General features: G+C 42.0%; 1 protein-coding gene across 8 annotated transcripts in view; it reads left to right on the top strand.

Moving 5' to 3' along the window:
• ADGRL1 (adhesion G protein-coupled receptor L1) overlaps positions 1-22,328 on the top strand; it is a 176,280-nt gene that overhangs the window by 109,290 nt on the left and 44,662 nt on the right. For all 8 annotated transcript variants that reach the window (XM_078385866.1, XM_078385868.1, XM_078385867.1 and 5 more), the window contains exon 4: positions 12,017-12,126. In XM_078385866.1, coding sequence (XP_078241992.1) covers positions 12,017-12,126 — 110 coding nt within the window. The remainder of the gene's footprint in view (positions 1-12,016; positions 12,127-22,328) is intronic.

Raw genomic sequence — 22,328 nt, forward strand, 5'->3', positions numbered from 1 at the left:
CAGTAGAGCGGAGGATCTAAGTCTCAGATTCATCTTTTTACTGGAACAAGCCCTTGGAGTCTGTGCAGCTCAGGCTACCGAGCAACTTCCTTTTCAGAGGGAAGAAAGGCATTCTTCCTTCATGTTTCTGGATGGGGCATTGGATGTCAAGGAATCCGATATAACATCGGAGGTGCTGGAGCTGAAAGCTTTCCAGGGTCTTCTGACTGGATGCAACAGAAGGAACTTCACTCAGCCTCTGGAACGTTCTCTTCCATGGGAAATTTTGAAAGAAAAGGCTTAGCTGAAATAATTTAACAAGACAGGGAGGTGAGTTGAGGTTTGAAGTAGTGGACAATCTCAGTGGATGTTTGAAACATTGGAAGGGAAGAGGAGAAGCTAAAGTGGCTTCCCTAAAGACTGACTTCATGGCATTGATGTTATTTGCACCATGCTCTAAATGAGGGGTTCTCAGACTTTCAGCTCTCATGGTCTCCCCAAGAGACATGAAAATGCCTGAAATATTGACATGGTCATGTAGAGACAGAATCAGGAACAAAATGTCAGCAAATAGAAGTGGAGTTTTGCCCCATGCCGAAATTACTGGTTAAATTTTAATTTTATATTGGTAATCTAGATCCATTCTGGAAATGGCAAGATTCTTTGCTGCGGTGATTTTCTTGTAGCAGAGAGTTCCATAATTCAGCTTTCCTCTGAGTAATTTTATAGTGAGATCTCATCCCTCCTTGGAAACTGCTAAGTTCTTCACCACCATGATTTCAGACTCTTTAAGGATAATAAGAACTATGAAAATAACTCAGTATAACAAGCAAAAACAAGGATGAGTTAAGTCATTCAAGTGCAATGGTGCTGTGTGCTGTCAAGTCAGAACTTATTTATAACGATCCTAATAGGGCTTTCAAGGTAGGTTAGATATTTAAGGAGAGGTGTCTGCCAGTTCCACTCCCCCAGTGAGTTCCCATGGCCAAGTGGGGTTTCAGACCCTGTTGTTCAGAATCCTAGTCCATCATTCTATGCACTAGACTAGTGGTTCTTAACCTTGGGTTACTCAGGTGTTTTTGAACTGCAACTCCCAGAAACCCCAGCCAGCACAGCTGGTGGTGAAGGCTTCTGGGAGTTGCAGTCCAAAAACACCTGAGTAACCCAAGGTTAAGAACCACTGCACTAGACTAGGGGTCCTCAACCCCTGGTCCGTGGCCCGGTACCAGTCCATGGGATTCCCAGGACTGGGCTGCTGAGATGGATCTCCGCCTACTCGCCCGGTGGGTGAGCGCAACACACTTATCTGCGAGTACAACACACACACCCACGAGTGTGGGGGTGCCCCTGTCTCTCCCACACATAGAACCTGCCCCCCCAACTGGTCCACGGTTCCAAAAAGGTTGGGGATCGCTGCACTAGACCACACTGGGAATACTCAAGTGCAGCAGTTGTTTCCATTTTCAAGTTATTTCTCTTTCTCTAGCATGTGGGACAATTGTACATTTCTTCTGAAATGTAGGTTCTCTTCCTAAGTTAAACTGGGGTCGTCCTTATATTTTCTCTTACCTACCAACCAATAATCAATAATAGTTACTCCCATTTTATACCCCTTCCCTCTTGGGCTTTACCACAGAAAGGTTGCAGATATACAGTATGTTCCAGTAAAGGTATCACTTTTATAAGCGCCTAAAAGGACTGGGAAGAAAGAACTTTTTAAATTTAAATTTAAAAAATAAAATGAAACCACATTGTAATACAGGTAGAGCACAGCACACACTAGACTTTCTCCCTGACCTGAAACAATAAACTGTTTCCCCAAAGACATTGTGGAAGTGGAACAATCTAGTGACAAATCTAGTACTAGGAAAGTCTATGGAAAGAAGACAAAATCCATCAAATGGCCGAAGGCCAGTCATGAAAATATAGATAAGCCTTTTTCTTTGTTGCTTTTTTAAACCTCAAAATCAGCACCAGCCATTTGCAAAGGGACCTGTCTTAGACTCCCAAGTTACAGATCAATCTGTAGAGCTATTTTCTGTGCATAAGCTATAATAGCCATAGACCCTTTTCCCTGATTTCTGCTTAAAATGATGAAAAGTGATTCATTTGACCCAGCCTTAACATAGAACCACTCAGCTGCCCTATCATTACAAAGGTAGAATCTATGGCACTGGAAATGACTTCTACTCAACAATTCAAATCTTGCATTGCTGGGGAAGAAAAAGTTAAGCAATGAGTCAGTCCTCTCTCCTTGCTTAAGTTCAGCCTTCTTTCATCAGATCCCCCGCAATCAACCATCTGGATCATTGTTCCTCGTCAACAATGAGCATTACGTCTTCCTATCTTCCTTAATGTGTGCAGGTCAGGAAGCTACACACTTCCCCATGTGTCTTTGGCATCTAAATATCCTGTTCTGGAATGCATATAAATATGATTCCCAGTGTAACAGACACAATTTATGTCACAGCCCGAGGTTATCCTGTGCTATAGAATTGAAAGGAGTACATCAAATATTCTCAAACATTTTCCTAGTAGGCCTCTGGAGTCAAGAAAATCTCTCCCTAAGCCTTCCCAATGGTAGCTAAAACAGAAGACATTATCATCGTATTTTTGTGTGCGGCAGGTGTCCTGTGCCTTTATTGGCTGCTTTACAGGAAGAAATTCAACTGGTGATGTCACTCATGAAAAAAGTAGTGATGGGACCCTGTGCACAATAGTTTGAGAGTCTTTGATTTAGACCATATAATCTCTGATGTATTTATAGTCCAGATAATCCAGCAGTAAAGATATTTACTGAATGAGCACCTCTCAGTGGAAGTTAGAATTGTCTTTAAAACCATCTTGAAGAAAAGCCAGGCTTGATTCCCTGGTAGCCTGTCTTGCCTCTAGGATCCATCTCTATCTTTGACTTCGTGCTCCTTGCCTGCCAGTGGATGTTCAACTTCCCTGCTGAGCAAAAATGGATACCTGACTGTCATTCACCTTTTAGAAAAGAATTCAGTTTACTGTTACTTAGTAGGATAAAGGAAATAAATGTAACTCGAGCACTTAGAATAAATTTAGGATGCATCTAGATCAGGGGTTCCCAATCTTGGGTTCCAAATGTTTTTGGAATACAACTCGCAGAAATGAAGGCTTCTGGGGGGTTTTATTTCAAGAACATCTGAGGACCCAAGGTTGGCACCACTAATTTAGATGCAAGTTTTTTGGGGGAATTGTTGTTCCCCCACACAATTCCCCAAGATTCATTCCCTAGTTGTTTCAACAGGGAGGAAATGACCCAAACCAGCTCCAGGCTATTATAGGTAATGGGCCTTGTAGGTCTTCTTTGGGGACCTCTGATCCATTTGTGGAATGCCCCATTTCAAGGTCTTCCACCAGCAGAAAGATTGCTCTATTCTACATCCTTCCATCCAGTGTGTGTGTTTAGGGTTTCTATTTTAGAAACCAGGAGATTCAGAATTATGCTTCCATTAGTCTGCAACGGACACGTCTGTCAAGCACAAATCTTAGCTTCTCGTTTTATTTAGCTGTTGTTCCTAAATGTTCTAGGTGGGAGTTCTAAACTTCTTTTCACCTGTTTGCATTAACTAAATGGGAACAGGATTTCCCAATGCAAGCTGGGTCCTTTAAATAGGTAGCACAATTCTAATACCCAACATAGAGATGATATTGCATCTTGCACAGCATATAGAGTCTTGTTAGCAGGGAGGCAAGAGCAGTGTTTGTCCCCCTTTGGCCTTTAAAAAAAAAAAACATTTAGAACCAGGAATACTTGGGATCCCTTGGATCTGAAGTCCCCACCTCACCCTACAATTCATCCACGTCATATGTTTACAGCCATCTTCCCTAACCTGTTGTGCCGTTTATATATGTTGGGCTGTAACACCCATCACATCTCCCAACATTGACTATACTAGTTAGGAGAGGTGATACGAAAGGTAGTGCCACACACATGGAGGACACTAGGTTAGAGACAGCTGATAGGCAGTCTTGGGAAGTACAAAATGCTGGAAAACAACAGGGAAAGTAATGGGATACAAAGCCAGGATATTGTTTGTGAAGGGGTTTCCAAAGTTGAAGTTTACAGACATGGATTTCAGAAAGACCTGATAGAGAATTATTTATTTGTATTCTCGAAGGCTTTCAAGGCCAGGATGCGATGGTTGTTGTAGGTTTGGGGGCTGTTTGGCTGTGTTCTGGAGGTTTTTCTTCATAACGTTTCACCAGTCTCTGTGACTGGCATCTTCAGTCTGTGTTCTTACTCCTGTCCTCTGAAAATTTTGGCCACAGAGACTGGTGAAACATTTGGAGGAAAAAGCTCCAGAACACAGCCAAACAGCTGTGTTGTAACTTGTCCCACTTTTCCAAATCTTTCTTATCTCCTTAAAAAGTGTCATATAATTGTCTTTTATTAATGTGCTTGTCTAGTTCAACATGTGGCATTGGAAGATGATTTCACACGTACTATGGATTGCCAGAAAAACAAATAAGGGGGTTCTAGAACAAATCAAGTTTGAACTGTTACTAGAAGAAAAATGATTAAACTGAGGAGGCTATTGTACTTTGCTTATATTTCGAGAAGACAAGAGTTATGGAAAACAAAATAATTCTAGAAAGAGTGAAAGGCAGTAGGAAAAGAGGAAGACCTAATGTGCAATGGATTGATTCCAGAAAAGAAATCGTAGTCCTTAGTTTGCAAGAGCTGAGCTGGGCTGTCAATAACATGCTGTTTGGGAGGTAGTTAATTCACAGAGTCACCATGTATTAGAAGCAGCACATAAAAACAAGACGTTTTTTTCGTGGCCTAATTTAAGCTTTCTTTCATTAGGGTTGAGCTCCAGATAACATGGTTTCTATGCCAGGTCCCAAGTTAAACAAGTAGAGCAAATAATAACATGGACAAGAGTGACTCTGAGCATGTGCCTTCTACACATTTGGGACTGCAGGATAAGGACTCCCAAGTCAGAGAATCTGGCTTCCAGGCAGTTTGATGCTCGACAGCTCTATTTTTAGAAACCAAGCACTGGAATGTTTCATTGCCTATCTTCATACCAAGCCACCAGTTCTGGTGCAGTTGCATATTTGCCCATACATTTGGCATTTTCTGATTCTCCCCAGCACCAAGAAATGTCTGCCCATGATATGCAAATATACATTATTCATTCTAAGCAGCTGTGGCTTCCTAAATATCCCACCCACTTGCCAAGAATTCCGTAATCGTCCAGGTCTTCTCTGTTCAGGACTGGCAAAGGCCTTGTAGGTTGTGCACTGGCTTCCTTTACTCCTGCTCACTTTAGCTGGCCAGTGGGTGCTCACCAGTTTACTCCTCTTTTTGATTCTGCCAGGAATCAGTGGAGCATTGCACCCAACAGAACCAGCCACAAAAGCAACAGCAGCAACAGGAGTAAAGCAAGTGGGCTCAAAAAGCTCTGAGGGCTGCAGATGGGTCTATAAATAAAAATAAGAGGAACTGCTGTTTGCTGCAAAATATCTCTAATTGTTATTAACAATATTAAATGTTTTAATTTTTGCTGATACCATTTCCAAGGCATTTGCATGCTGCTTAGATTTCCATATATCTCACCAAGGATTTTTCACTAATTATACAAATGGCTTTTCTGTTGCTAAGCAGCTATGCCTGTTTCCTGAACTATCATGCACAATCCTTTTCACCCCAAAGAGGATCTTTTTATAGTCAGCAGGATTTTCGACAGAGAACATAGGTTGTACTGGTCCGGACTATGTCCCCTCAGCCCTGGCTCTGATCAAGCCCTATTGTGAAATTTCTACTCAGGCTGTCGTTCTGTCTAGTCCAGCATCCAATTTCCCACGTTGGTCACCTTCAACTATATGTATATTTTGAGAGTCCCACGAGAAAACTTTTGTCCTCTCATCAATCGATTATTCTAATCTAGGGAGGACCTTCTTATGTTTTTATGCTAGTGCTGAATTTCAGCCAGAGTTTAGTAGTCCCTAGTTTATGCCAGTGCAAGCAGTGATTTTCCTCAGGTCAAATGTAATCCACCAATCATGTAAGCCCTAGTTTTTGCTTGCTGGACATGGATGTGCATATAAGCCCAGCGTTGCCCCATAACATTCCCATGCAACAACGTTCTGGACCTTTGAGCAGAAGTCTGAGAACTTTGTACTGTAACTATGTTTCCTATAATATGTTTACAGAGCTCCTATGTTCCTGAACCCAAACTCATCAGAGTAAACACAGTGGTTTAGAACGATGCTCCTGTGTAGCTTTACACCTGAAGAGGTGACCATGTATTGTGACCTGCAAATATTTGAGTGCCAATTGAGCTGTTCCCTGGAAATTGATAAAGGAACAAGAAAAATTTAATAGAGGTCAGAATCTTATTGGTGTTTAACTAAGGTTTCTATAACTTGTTGTGGCTGATTGTAGCTACTGTAATAGACAAGATGCTGGACTGTGTCTTGGGGCCCAACTGCAGCAAAATTTAACATAAGAACATAAGAAGAGCCCTGCTGGATCAGGCCAAGGGCCCATTTAGTCCAGCTTCCTCTACCTCGCAGTGGCCCCACCAGATGCCTCTGGGAGCACACCAGGCCACTAGGTACCTGTCTCCTGATACCCCTTCCCCTGCATCTGGCATTTGGAGGTCCCTTCCTTCTAAGCCTGGAGATTATACATCCTCATCATGGCTTGTAACCTTACCCTCTTCTGGAGTCGGCATGAATAAAATCAAAGTGTTTTTTTGTTGACTACATGATGCAAAACAAATTGTGCAGAAGCCCTGTCTTTTTTTCCCATGGGCACTTAATGCATTTTGATCGGCTGGCAGGGCTGCTACTATTTTGTGGTGATTCTGCTCCCATTGCTTTGCTTTGGATTCCACCATGGGCGATTGCCTGTGTCGGCTGAGAAGTCATTGCTTCAATTTATTGCTGTATCACCTGTCCAAATTTTTAAAACCTCTTCCTTAAACTAGTGGAGGGCATGCAAGAGAGGGTGGGAGAGTGGCAAACTGGCTGTTTCTCTCAAATCCTTTGGAGGAGATCACCATGCTGCTCACCAAAAAGAGAGGGTGCAGACAGCCCAAGTGGCAGTCACCCTGCTCATGTGTATTGCTCTTGGAGTAATCTGTGATCACTAGAAGGAACACTGAATGGGGTGCAAGAGCACCTGGGGGAAAAGACTGCAGAAGGGGCAAGGAGTCAGGAGGAGACTGTGAAGGAGAGAAGGCATGCAGAGGTCAGTGGGCTGGGATCCTACATGTTGATGGGCTCCTTGTGCAGCTTCCTCCCAACATCCCTTTCTTGCACTATTGGGTTTGTCCTGCTGGTGGTACTGATCTTTTCTCTCAATTATGAAGCAACAAGGGTAGCCAATGCACTTGGAAGGCACATGCATTCAGAACTGGACCCTATGGCATGGTTGAGGAACCTTGAAAGGGAAGAAGTTTGGTGTAGGGTTGGAGATGCACATATCAGCAGGCACACAAGCACATGTGAGTTTGAATTGCTAGGAACTTGTAACTATACACATTCTCTCAAGAAAAGAAGGGAAGCAATAGAGGAGGGATTAAGGGAAAGGGCAGAGAAGAGGATGGTGTTCATAGAATGGGAGGCTCTGATCCCAACAAAAATTTTACCCATTGTGGATTCTTGCACTGAGGAGATAGATCATTTCTGCATGAAAGATACCAGTGATTTCCGCAGTGGAAACTACCAGGGATGTGATATAGAAAGCTCAATATCAACCTCCATGAGTAGTCAAGCATTCCATCATGTGCCCGGTCACATACCAAATTGCACAGCTGAGATGTCAGTTACCCACATCAAGTTACATAAATCTTAGGCAAATGCCAATAGGATTCCAGCCACTTTACTTTTTATGAAAGTAATACATTACTCACAAGTAATGTTATTTCTTAGAGGGATGTTGCTAACGTTTTCTTTTTCAAAAATCTGTGGGGGAAAAGCATATAATGGTCCAGAATCTCCAAAGTAATAAAAGAAATAAGTATTAAAATAGTGAGTAAATATTACTCATTGTCTCTCCCAAAAGCAATTGTGTTAGCAGTTGTTACATTATCTTCCAGAGCAATCCTGTTGCCCCTCTTTGTTCTCCCCAAAAATAAATGGTTTAGAAGTATAATGTTAACAGGATACATGGTAGATTGACTTTCTAGGTTAAATTTTGTAAGCTAATGGATGAAATCCAGTAGTAAGTCACAATTTGAGTGGGACCATTGAATCTTGAGATTTGGTGAGAACTCCTCTCTGAATTCGACAGACTCAGTGGGCCCACTCTAGTTGCAAGTTAGCACTGCATCTGAGCCAATAAATGCAAGATATGGAAGATTTTATCTAGACAGGTGTGATCCCAAATGGATCAGAATTACTAGCATGTTGACGTTTCTAAGTTAATATTGAACTAATTAATATGTAGATTAAACAATGAGGAAGAAGCAATGAGAAAAAGTATGCGACTGCTTGAAATCTTCGTAGCAGTAGTAACCAAGTCTCCAGGGCATTGGCTGTGACATTTGCCATGATGCCAACTAGATGTTTAAAGGGACAGCTGTAGAATAGGTGGAAATCATTTTGTTATGCATTGCAGAGGGAAAGGACTAGTTAGGCTAGAAAGTACAGATTTTGATTCAATGCACGTTTGGCAAGAGGTTTCATTTAAAGTTATATTGCCTCCAAACATAGCAACATATTCATGCTTGTGCTGCAAACATCTACTTTCTCTTTTGTGCTGGTCTTCAAAAGCCGAGGCGTACTAAGCTGGTGGGCATTTTTCTTGCCATGCCCAATACAAAGGAAGCCTGAAAAGATTCTATCAGGACTACATCCCAGTGATCTGTGGTCTAGAGCACTCCAGCACCGTGGTTTAGCAAGCAGTGTCGTGTTTGGTTTGACACGGTTAGCTTCATTCTTCTAGTTTTTTATGGCTGGTAGAAGAAGAATAAGAGCTACTCATGGTGGACTGAGTTGGTTTCATAAATGCAATACATGCTTAAGAAACAATAAACATTTTGTGTACTAAACATCTTGAACTAGCTTTGTATTCGAAGAATCAACCCTTGTGGAAGTAAATGAAAAGGACTGTGGATTTCATGAATGGGACTATGAACCCATCTGCTGTCTTGAGTACAGTATATTAATCCCATGTTATATAGAGCAAAGGATACTACTCTGGTGATGGGGGCACTGCCTAGATATATAGCAGAATGATGCCTAAGACAAGGCCAGGGGAGGCTCTGAGACAGGGCTTAAACTGCAGCTATAGCTCATATATGACTTGCAATCTAAATTTGGACTGTTTACTTCAGACCCAGTAGGTGAAACTGCCACCACTGGGCTTTTCAGACTTCCCTGCTGCTCATGTTCTGACTCCCTTTCCCTTCAGTTCGGATGGATGGATGATTGGTATTTCTGTGCTATCTTTTCACAACAAAAAGCCCTCCCAAAGTGGCTCACTCACAAAATAAATAAATGCAGATAATTAAAATCAACTGATTTAATGTTATAAAACTAAAACAGCCATCTAAAACACTTTATAATCCAGCATGCAAAATTTGCTAAAATAGTTAAAACAATTTCAGATCAATACAGCTGCTGCAGCTGTGTAAACATTTCAAATCTTTTAATTAAAAGCAGAATTATTTGCTACATGGCTGACTTGACATTGCAGCATGCTACCCAACATTGGCTGTCTCTAGATGCCATGCGAATTTTCCCCTTGGTTCTTTTTCTTCACCTCTTCGTCTTTTCACCATTTGTCTTTGCCTTCCCAACAGTCTTCTCTTAAAATCTTGTTTGGCTGCTTGTTGCAAAACTGTCCCTGTTTTCCAACCACTATACTCTAGGGCTGTGTTCCCACTTAGCTTCCCATCCCTCAGCCTCCCAGTCTGACCTACAACACTCTTTCCCCCTTTCTGTCAACAGCATGCATGAATGGACCCATTCTTTCCTTCCTTCCTTCCTTCCTTCCTTCCTTCCTTCCTTCCTTCCTTCCTTCCTTCCTTCCTTCCTTCCTTCCTTCCTTCCTTCCTTCCTTCCTTCCTTCCTTCCTTCCTTCCTTCCTTCCTTCCTTCCTTCCTTAGTATGCCACTTGCCCATCCGATTTGTGGCTAAAGTGTCTTATAATGGCAAAAATTTAACAATTTAAAATATATCATAAACAGTGGTAAATATATTAAAAATTCTCATAGTGCATAATTAGCACTATCAACAAATGTCAGTATATCATACATATATCTATTTACAAGTTTTCTCAGGCTGACTAATACACATTTCTCAAAGTAGATGCACTGTGAATCAGATTTATGTCACTGAAAGGAAGCAAGGAACTCCTGAATAGTTAGGAATGTTCATGGATGTTCCATGAGATCACATCATCTCAAATCAGTGGGCAGCCCCCTTCTTAATTTTCCGCCTGTTACAGACCTATCTCTGCTTAAAGAACATTTTCTCCAACTGAACATTTGAAAGATTCTTACACAATTCCTGGTGGGGAAAAGGATCTGTACCTTAGTATTGAATTTGGAAAGTTATTTTTTATTTCATTCCCACTCCCATGTTATACATTCTTCTTTCTTGTCCCTTAATTCTTTCCCCCACTGCTCCCTGCTTTTCCCCAGGCCTTAACATGCCAGCCTATTATATAAGCCTGCAGTCAGTTGTGTTACTGCAATCTTCCTTAAGACTGACATCCTCAAATCATGGAATTGGATCCTTTGAGTCCACTGCTGAAAGATAAGGGGTTTGCTGGTTAGGTATGCACACAGCAACCTCTTTAAAAAGTGACTGAGCATTTGACGGGCTGTTTGGAGCTCACAGCATCACCACTGGAGCCCTCATCCAACCCATTCTATAGGCAAACTCAGCTTCAGTGAAGCAGGTGGCGCCTGCCCTGTCCCAGAAGGCCTGGGCTAATACCAACTCCAGTTGCTTTGGCAGCTGACAGCTCCTGGGAGTCCCCCATCCAACCTCCCTTGCCTGTTGCATCAGCCTTTCAAGGGAGAGCAGGTGGCAGGAGCTAACGAAGTGGGAAATGGGGCAGAGGTGGTGGGGGCACTGCTTCTTTATTCTCCTTCTGGACCTGAGTGAGAGTGAGAGTCTCAAGATTCAGTAGTGGGCTATAACAAGAGTGACTCCTTGACCAGTCCCTTGTGATCTGATTTCTTTTAGCTAGAGGGAAATGGCCTTGATCATGTTACAGAGCAGGTAGGAGCCCCCATCCCTCCCCACTCAGCAGTCTGTTTGTTGTCAGAAAGTGATGAGTTTGCCCAGCATTTTCTGACAGGATGCGGCCATCTTGGGCTAGATGCACCCATTATCTGTTGACAAGGGAGGGAATGGAAGAACCACATTTCACTCCTATAAGACAGCATCTTGGGCTTAAAGAGCAGTAAAATCTTAATCATATATATATGAGTTTTGCATGTCTTCTTGCGTGCTTGTACAAAAACATGCTTAATGTTGTTTTAGAGCAAACAAAGAGATACAGCTCATGATCACATGGGAGTCTGCATACATACATCTGTGGATTTCTGAATAAGTGTTAAACATACGATCTATGCATTTAGTTTGAATTTGTCAAGCTTTCTTTGCAGGTGTATAAATGGAGTCAGACATATCCCTTATTCAAAAGGTTGCCCCTCATAATACAGTGGCAAAAACAATCAAATGTTGTTGGCAGTCTTTTTCATGGAAGAGAAAGTCCAAGAGAACAGGGATGTCTGATGCCCACCAAATCTTTTGCAGACCAGTCTGGGAATGGGGTTGGTGAAATGCTTCCTATCCTTATGACAGAAGCAGGTGTCGATTATTATCCCATGCCTGTCTGTGCCAGCTCATCCCCGTACAGAATCTTCAGGCCTGAAATTATCATTTGTATCCCAGACAAAATAGTGGTGCAGCAGTTTTTCACATTCGGGGATTCAAATGTCATTTGGGGTGGCAGTCAGTGCCATCTAGCGGCTGCCCTTAGAACTATATCCACCATGTCTTCTGGTTTTTATTTGTTTTGTTTTGTTTTGTTTTTCAGGTGCAATAATCGGACACAATGTGTTGTGGTGGCTGGTTCGGATGCTTTCCCAGACCCTTGCCCCGGCACCTACAAATACCTGGAGGTCCAGTATGACTGTGTCCCCTACAGTGAGTCCATTTCTCATTGTACTCTGATGCCTCATCTGATTTCTGTAAGATCCTCTTCTGACCCAGGGAGGAGAGACTCCACAGGCTGGCCCCCAAATTCCCATCCAAACAGGACTGGATGTACTTAGATGAAATGCTAGCTAGAGGCAAAACGAAAGAACGAGCCCAGGCATTTATGTCTGTGGTGTCAAAGAGAGGAGCAACTTGCCTTGAACAAAGTTGTCACCCCCCACCCCCACCCCCAGATTTTGCAAAGAGAATTAAATCTAGATAACTGGGCAAAAAGATTCCTAGTTTCCACCTGCAACTCTATCAGTAACACACCATGTTTGAGTGGCAGTTGCTTAATGTCTCTCTCTGGTCTTTCCATTGACAAACGGTGTACCTGGGGTGCCATGTGTACGTGGCTAGATAATAAGCTCCGGTTCTAATTTGGGGACACAATATTTTGGGGCAGCCTACCCTTTTTGGCCATTTTTGGGGATGGAGGTGTGAATTCTGGCTCTATTAGCTTGGTGTTCGTTGTTCTCAGACCCCTTAAGAGAAGTGCCTCAGTAGGCTGGAATTAGACCACCTGTGGCTCTCTTCCATTTAAAAAAACTAGGGTGGTTTTCCCTCAGCTCCAGCCTTTCTCCATTCTGCCTGTACCAGGAGCAGGGGCAGACTGAGAGATCCTCCTGAACTCAGGTTGGATTGAGAGCAAAAACTCAAGAGGCTCTTAGAAGAGAGAACCAAGAGGTGCATGTAAGCCCACACATGATGGTGTGCGCAAGGTGCCGGTGTTTGAAAGAGGTGCTTTTGGTGCATACTATATGTTTGTTAACAGCTGTGTGTATTCATTTATGAAGTATGTGTGGTACTGTGGCACTTGACTCATCCTCAGGGCACTCGATACACTACATTGGTGTCCATGTGGGCAATACATCCAGTACATGTAATCCTGTATGTTTGTGCTTTACGTGCTCTGAGTATATTTTGTTCATGGTTTGTTTATATGCCCATATGGAGGAGACAATGTTATTTGTATGCACATTCAAGGGTATGGCCCTATCTATGTTTGTGTGCAGGGCAGGCACACAAACTGACTGTGTGTACATATGCATGTTTCCTTGTCTTTGGAGTGGTTCTGTGTGCATCAGGGATGTAGTATTCATCTGGGAGGGCAAAAGAGAGAGCCTGCTCTTTGTCTAGCCGCAGCAGCAGAAGGCAGCAGTGCTGCCCGGCATTTCCCAGCAGAGGGCCAGATTGAGTATGACTATGGGATATGGCTTCTCCAGAAACATGGCTGCCATTGCTCCCTAGGACTAGCGCAGTGCCTCACGCTTGCGCTCTGAATGCTTGTAGGCAGATGGATGACTGTTTGTGTGCATCTAAATCTATTTATGATTATTGCTATGAATGCTCACATATGGTGTGTGAATTCATGAGCACCATTATACTGATGGCTCTATATGTGTGGATATGCATGTTTATGGAATGTGGACATGTGTGGGCATGCATGTACGTGCACTATAGCTCTCTTGTGGTTTTAAGAACAAGCTTAACAGCAACGTTGCTCCTAGGACAAAGGAGAAGGCAATCATTTTTCTCAAAGGAAACAAGATGCAAAATTTAAAATACTGAGAGAGAAAGAGATAAGCATACAGTTTGAATCTCTGATTTGTTAGATGATCACCAGGTGCCATGAAACATAGGGAGCAGTAGGGAGCATTTTTAACTTGTGAGTGTCCCTTCTCTTATGGAATCATTCTGCTTCATTTATACTGATGGCACAAGTCTAGTATGTTTTGCCCTACAGTTGTCACTCTTTCCTAACTTGCCTATGCGGAAAAGCCATGCTTGGGTTGTCAGGTGTCTTATTTAAAATGAGATTCTTTACTGGTGTTGGTGTGGAATCACTCCATGCTCCACAACAGCCACACAGATCACAATTGAAATCATTTGCACCTTGTGCATCAATTCTGTCCCACTCTTATTGTTGTTGTGTTGATTTCCTAAGCTTCAGCAGCATGAATCTAATGAACCAAAGCCAGCATGCCAGGCTTAGGGCATCCTTCCTCCCTGGGTCAGTCACTCATACACCCCTCCTCCTTTCCTACTCATGTTGCTTGGGGGGGGGAGTGTTACGGAGAGCTGTGGTCCCTTTGCTTTGGTGTCTTATACACTCTCCGCTGGGACTAAGGGTCCATGTGGGAGGGTCAGTCTAACGGGATGAGTCCCCTCCCCTTCCCCGCTAATGTCCCTTTGGTTTCTCCTCACAGATGAAGTGGAGTCGAGCAGAGCAGGTGTGACCTCCTAACCTTTTGACATTCCTTCCTGCCCCTTTTCCTTCCAGCTACCAAGTGGCTTCGAAACAAACCAATCAACTCTCATCTCAGGGTGTAAGCCAGTCATGATCCCTTACAGTTAACAGCACTGGGGATCCACCAAATCAGCAAAAGGACCTTAAATCACAATGTTGTGAAGGGGGGAGGAGGAAGAGATGGGGATTGGGAGCAAGAGTGAGGCAAATGTGTAGGGACTGCAGCAGAGCATGGCGGAGCTGTTGATGCAAGGGTGCCCATCAGAACTGGTGACTTTAGTGTGCATAATACCACTGCAACCCCTTTTAGATATTCTAGCACATTTTATGCAAAGTTCAGTTTAGTTAATTATTACACATAGGCATATTTGCAACTTATGCTTATGAACACATATATGCATACAATTTCCCAGAGTAATATGCAGACTTCATGTAATTTTATGTTTGGAGACTTGAATATATTTCTATATATATATACCCATTTCCCCATATTTGCAAATTGTCACACAAATATCTGTTTCACACATATATGGACAATGCTCATCATATAGATCAGCTAGTACAGTTTATGCTTTCTTACATATACTATACTAGTGTACCCAGTTATATATGTTCATATATGCAGTTATACATATAAACTCTCTTGTCCAGTTGATTTATGTGCTTTACAAAGCTATAGCCATACAAAGCTATACCCAAATGTCCAAATCAAGTCAGGGTATCTTTCTTTACAGTCCATTTACTTTCATCTTTTCCTCTGGAGTTAGTTGACATAAGGATGATTTTCTGACAGTGATAGGAGACAGAAGGCTGCTCAGCATTTCATTCAAACTAGTTGAGGCTATTTCTTCTTCTCCACTTATTTTTATGCCTGATACATTTCCTTGGTTTTAGCCATACTTCAAGACATGCCATTTTGTTTCTCTCACGTTGGTAAATATTTAGTACAATCAGGACTGCTGGGTTTCCATTTTATGGTTGAAAATGTAATGGAGCCAGAAACAGTGAGAGGGAGAACCAGTTCCCAAACTGGAGGCAGTTGAACTGAGTATAAATTTTAGGGTAATTCTCTCTCAAATTTCTGTAATCATGAGCCTAATTCAAATTGGAGATGAGCAAATGCTGGGAAATACACTAGCAAAATATTACCTACCCTGGAAAACCTGTTTCAGCGGTGAAAGCAAGAGTAGCAGTTGTGACACACCTTGTGGGGCTACTTTCAAGAAAAAAGCATCTTGGCATGCTTAGATATGTTGTCTCTTTTGTTTTGTGCTGGAGAACCTGAAAAAAAAATCAAACTCCATTTCCAGAGCAGTAATAGTTTCCCCATTGTGATGCTTCCACGATGCTTCAACCGCTCTGTCCCGCTGGCCGCCCTCTCTTCGTCTCTGTGCAGGGAATGCCTTGATCCAGTGCTGTTTGCTGTCGTGGGTCAAGGCTGGGGCAAATGAAGGGAGGGGAAAGTACAGGAAGTTGAAGAACCTGGGGAAGAGGGTTGAATAACAGAGGGATGGCAGAGGGGCAGTGGGGAGAGGGGTGCCTGTGCTGTCAGACCCTTTTGCTTCCTTCCTTTGCAGCTGCCTCCATTCTAACCAGACACTGATCTTCCTTCCTCAGGGGCCAATCTGACATGTGGAAAAACAAAACTATTTATTTAATTATGTGTCTGATTTTTGGTTTTGAAGGGTTTTTTTAATGTGAATTGTTATTATTGTGTCAATATTGTTCAAAACAACCTTCCCCATCCCCACCCCTCCTGACCTTCTGCCAGCTCCTGTCCCCAGCTTTTCTTTCTCTTCTCTCACTCCCAAATTTCCTGCTGTTTGCTTTCTCTGCTTTTTGAGTAGGTCAGGGCTGCTTGGTTCCCCTCTTTGGAGGAGAGATTTTAAAAAATGATAGGTTGTGGCGTGGCAGGTAAGGGATTGGTTGCAGTGTCACCATTGACAGAAGGGGAAAAATGCTTGTACCATTATTTAGCATCTGAGTTCTATCCAAAAAATTAGTGGCCTTTTGTTGTTGTTGTTGTTGTTGTTGTTTTGCCAGATAGCATTTCTGAAAATTGCAGAGAGTTGCAGAGAAATTGGCATGTAATGAATCTGGAATTTGCTGTTTTAGTGGGAACTCCAGGATCCAAAGTGAAAACTTTCAACCAAGCCTTAGTCAATCCCTAAGCCTAATGTTGCAGACTAAGAGGCCGGCTGCATGAGAATTTGTCTAGCACTGTATCTCCCTGCTGGGATAGTTTGGACCACTCTAAAAAATGTTGACTATACAGTACAATGTACTTGTGAGAGCGATCCAGCCCATCCATACTGGGGGTGGCGGGGAGTCCATTCCAGATTTGTCTTAGAGAAAGCCTACTGTTTAATTGGGAGTGATGAGGATTACTTCAAATAAAGTTGTTTTTCAAGCCTGTGCAATCACCTGTGTGAGCAAATGTGGGGTGGGGCATGTGGTCTTCCTAGACTTAGTGGGGATAGGTAGAGCTGGGTGTGGTCTGGCTGGGACTCACGATTGAGAGTCAAGAGCCCGTCCAAAACTTGATTAATTGTCTGAAGGATAGAAATGCAGAGAAACACTGGGCACAGCTAGTGAGCGAATGGCTAGTCAGTACTGCTGCCACAAAATGTGTTGCGATGAGAGTAATCCAGAAGTAAAAACAAGATAGAAAGGTGTCTATTATTGCTATTTGTTGGCAGTGGTCAGGATTGTGCTGCATTCTTGGCATAGGTTAGATTTGCTTCTGAAAACCTATTATGTTCCATTTGGGGCATCAGTTTGAAGGCACGATGAGAAGAAGCTGAAGACCACCCAGAGACTGAAAAGGAAAATAAAGAATCAAAGGTGTGAATGAGTCTTCAAATATTTAACTTTAAGATTCCATAACGATGTCAAATAACAGCTGTGATTTTCAGAGAAAGTAAGACTGAAAGAAATGGATTTATAGTACAGACCATTAGATTTAGGCTTAGTGGCAGCCACAGGAGCAGCTGAGTATTGGAAAAAAGGAATTACTCCCCCACTCTCCCCCCCCCCCAAATAGCAAGATAAATATATATGAAGAAAGATAGTACTGGGTTCTGCTTGTCTCAATATAAATTAGGTAAAATGTAAAGAGCTTTATATTGTAACCATCAAGGCCTCATATTCCATTCCCCCCCCCCCGCCTGCCTTCTGTTCACTTCCAGATCTTCCAGAAGTGGAGACCCCAGCTGTCAGCACCCAAAGTAGCTGAGTGTCAGTCCCATCACTTCTTCTGTGGGCTGTTGTGAATCTGGTGTTACTTTACACCAGACGTTCACATTCTCACTCCCCTGCTTGCTGCTTTTCCTTGTTGTTCTGACTGCTCTTCCAATGAGTGAGGCAGAGTGTGGTAGCAAGGTTGGGAAGTAGCCTTCCTAGAACAGCTTCAGGACCCAAGGATGTTGAGAATTATTTCAGACCCAGGACCAACACACAGTATGGGATTTCAGTGCTCCTCCCTCCCTTCATTTAAGAGGATGCTTAAGACTCATGTTCAGGAAGGGCATCTTCTCATAAGTGATTTCTACAGGCACTCCTGTAGTCTGTCATCACTTGGGGTTTATTTAGTTGCTGTGTTTGCGTTCTTAAAATTGTTTTTGGTTAATTGTTACTGTCTAAGTGATAGTTTTTATGTCTAAACTGCTTAGTGTAGGGTTGTACACTAAGTTATCAATATAGAAATACATGCAGGCACAAATGCTGATTGTCCAACTTGCACAAGGCAGGTCTCTTATCTGGACCTCAGTTTCTCTCGTTTAGAAAAAGGTTGCTCTAGTTGACAGATTAGCATCTAACTGACCTCCTCGTTCGTTTGTTGGGACTTGTCTTCAGCACAAATGAATTCTGGTTTTAGAGAGCTACAGTATGCCTTTCCAGAGCTTGGAAGAGTTAATGGACTGCAACCAGAAGAATCCTGCAGCCAATACGGCCACATTTTCCATATTGGCTGTGGGATTGCGACCACTGTAGTTCAAAAAAGGATGTTTTCCATGCTGTTTTTCTACCTGTAGACTATTTAAGTATGTTTCCAGCTTTTTCAACATTTAATAGACCATTTTTCATATTTTTCTAAGAGGAAATTAATGGCATAAGGAGTACGTCATTTCACTCCTGTCTTTAATTTGTACAGTTGGTTAAGCCAAACTCTTTGTGAAATCAGGACACTTTTTGCTGGTTGGTTTTGAGAAAGTTTTTTCTAACAGATTTTTCTACAGAGGATGCAAAAGCCAGCAGACCTAGCCAAACATATGATGACGAATAATAGCTTGATTTTTTACAACTTTTTTTTCTTTTCCACTTATTCATTTGGCCTTGTTTCCTACTTGTAGGCCTGACACAGATACACATATTTTAAATTAGTTTGAATAACAGTCTTGTCTGCATCCCTGATAACCTTGCTTGCTTCAATATCTCTTGTGAAATGCAATCTTATAAAGATTAATTATCACACATACTCCAAAAAGCAGTATAGAGCGGAGCTAGGATCCATATAAGCACCCATATGATGATTATATGGCAGCAGTTAGGTAAATTATGGGGTGATGTTGGAGCTTTTTGAATCTGTTTACTTTTACTTTTCTTTTTTTAGTTCAAGTAATCTACAGGTTATCACTTAATTTGAGGTCAACCACATCTGAGATCCAGAGAATCTTTTATCCAAGGTGGTGGGGAAAATCTCATCCCCCTTCTTTTTAATGTTAAAGTGTGAAGAAAGCCACAAAGGACAGATCAGTACTTTAGAAATTGAATAAAGCTTTCAAATCACACATTTATCTTAATATTAAAAGGATTTTACCATTTACTTATTTAATCAATTTATGTACTACTCACAATTCATAAAAAAGTTCCTCAATTTAAATAATATACAGTATGTTATTTCTTAATTCCTGTCATTTTATGGTGTTTCAGCAGTCCTGATGAGAAATTCACTCCTTCCCTACAACCAAGAAGAGATTAGCCCTACATAATGAGTGTGCCAAACCCCACACAAGGATAAACAGAGGCAGAGTTTGAAGAAACTATAATGGTCAACTAGCTCATCCTCTGTATAGCCTGTTTTCAGTCTTCTGGGACTATGCAGTCTTTGCAAAAGTTTCAAATATAAAATACCACATACGGAATCCATATCAATCATATATGAAAGCCATTAGTCAGGAGATTCATAGAACTGGAGTCCAAAACATAGTTTTTCCATGCTCCTCAACTCTGTCACTCATACTACAACTTGTTTTCTTAAGAAAACTAAGGCAAAGTCTGCCTCCAGCAATCCTGCCACTATTGCTGCTTTTCAGATAAGTTGCAACTGTAACATGATCTTCTTCTTTTTCTTTCATAAGAATATAAGTTACGTAGGTGAGAGCAAGGACCCCTCTGTCCCAGACCCCTTTTTTCCAACAATAGCCGATCAAAAGCTTTCAGAAGGCCTGCAGTCAGGTCAAGGAAAGCAGTCCTTCCTTTTTGCTCACCTGCTGCATAACGCAACTGGCGTTCAGAAATGAATTGTCTCTGAACATGCAGGTTCCACAGAAGTTTCACTGCTAATAGCTATTTATATTTATTTAAAATATTTTACCCCGCCTTTCTCCTTGAAAAGGACCCAAGGCAGCTTGCAAACAACGAAAGACAATATTTAAATTTGAAAACAATGAGTATACAACAGAGGTTAACATCATTAAAATACAATGTTTAAAACTATGAACAATGAAAAAGGAGGCATCTTACACCATTAACAGGCGATATTAAGGCAAAACTTAATAAGTATACAAAAAGGTCACTCGCAGAACTGGAAAACACAAGTAGTACTAAAAACCCAGTCACAGCAATAATGTATAACAATCTATCTAAAAATCACACACAGGTAGCTGATTTATTGAGGGAAGGCTTGCCTGAAAAGAGAGATATTTGCCTGCTTCTGGAAGGACAGCAAAGATGGAGCGAGTCTGGCCTCCTGTAGGAGGGAGTTTTAGAGTCTGGGAGCAATGACAGAGAAGGCCCTCTCCTGTGCCCCCATCAGATGCACCTGTGAAGGCCTCTCCTGATGTTATATATGTTTCCATGGATTTCTGTAAACCACTTCTAAAGCAGGGATGGAAAGCCTGCAGCCCTCCAGATGTTGTTAGACTACATCTTCCATCATCCCTCAGTGTTGTCTCTGCAGGCTGGGATTGATGTCATTTGGAGTCCAGCAACATCTTCAGAGCCATCTGCAAGCTACATTCTCATTCTTCTTGTAAATATCTATAAAGCCATTTTACAGCAGACATGTTTTCAAACCCTTATCAGACTCATGATCTCAAAGAACAAAACCCATCGGCCTCAGAGCAATTCATGACTGCCCATACTCTGGAGGAGGGCAATATGTTGGCAAACTAATCAAAGGGATCCTGACTGGTGTGATCATTGTGCCATAACCATCTACAGAATTAGGGGTTGTTTCAGCATCATTGATATGACAGCATCCCTGCTTTGCATGGTGTCCCCATCACATGAAGTCAGGACTTCAGGCTTCTGAGCCTGCCAAGAAGCATGTTGCTTCAGACCTTGCTCTGGGAGAGTGAACCCTCTAAAGATACCGTGATCAACACAGTTGAACTAACACAGCATTGCTGTCTTCATTATCAGTCTGTTCCTCCATCAGTTTCTCTGTCAATTTTGTCCAGGTCATAGAAAGCATCCTGGCATGTAACTTCAACTCCAGTCGTACCGGATCCCTGAAAGATTACATTATGGAGCAGATTACTAAATGTTGCTGTGAAGGTTTCATTTCTGTTCATCAAATTTCCACTGAATGTTTACATGAAATATAGGTGTGGAAATGTCATTTAGTCATATAGAACAAAGTTTTCCAAAGTCTGATTTGTCTAAGACAACTGCTAACTGGCAGCTGAGGATGGATAAAAAAGGGGAATGCCCAATCAAGCTTAGGATCTAGGAGAAGATAACCACCTATAGATTTCTATTGCCGCCTTCTAGACTTTCTCTCTAGTCTGACGCTGCCAAGAAACTAGTACCCACTAGGAAGGAAAGTTGAGTGATAACTGAACTGGAGATCTTTATATTTTATGACTGATTAAATCTTAGTCTAAAGCAAATACCAATCTCCGCTGGCATTTATGCATCTCTAGGAGTAAGACAGGGATGTTGTGAGAGAGTTTTAACTGTATGCATGGCTCCATAGAATAAACTGAAAATATGATATGCAGGATTTTCAACTGAATGTAAAATTTTCTCCCTTTTCGGAGGCTTCCATCTCTGCTTCCTTTCTACTCCTTGGCTGTACATGTGATCGCTTATCAAAGGCTTATTTCAGAGAGGTAGTGTACATTAGTGTACATTTCCAGTTTTGTGCCTTCTGGAAAGCCTGTTCCAGAAATGTGATGCACAGTGTTGCTGCAGATGTGTGTTGGGTAATCTGACTATATGGGTGGCTGTATTATATCATCCATGATTATTAACCTCTTTCATTACCTGGAGCACTTTGGGGAGTTTTAAAAAAATATTCTTTTCATAAGGTGCAAACAAAGCCCTATATGTGCTTCGCTAATCCTTTTAAAGAAAGAGTGATGTATGCCTTAAGTGTGATTTAGTTAATTTCACCATAGAGGACTTAAGAGGGGCATGGAGAAACTCATTTAGGTAGGAATGGGAGAGTTCACAGCGTGACCTCCATCTTACAGTGCATGCATGAAAAACAAGGATCTCTTTTGATGGTGTTTTTTTCACGGTGCTTTTGCATTATATTCACATACCTATAATTGGAGCAAAGTTGAAACCAGGCCACTAGCCAGGCAAAATCACAGATCTACGGAGCTGGAAGGGATCCCAAGGGCTGCCAGATCTAGCCCCCTGTTGAAGCAGGAAATCCACAACTAATGGA

This window comes from Pogona vitticeps, chromosome 2, assembly GCF_051106095.1.
Source record: "Pogona vitticeps strain Pit_001003342236 chromosome 2, PviZW2.1, whole genome shotgun sequence".
Taxonomy (NCBI): Eukaryota; Metazoa; Chordata; class Lepidosauria; order Squamata; family Agamidae; genus Pogona; species Pogona vitticeps.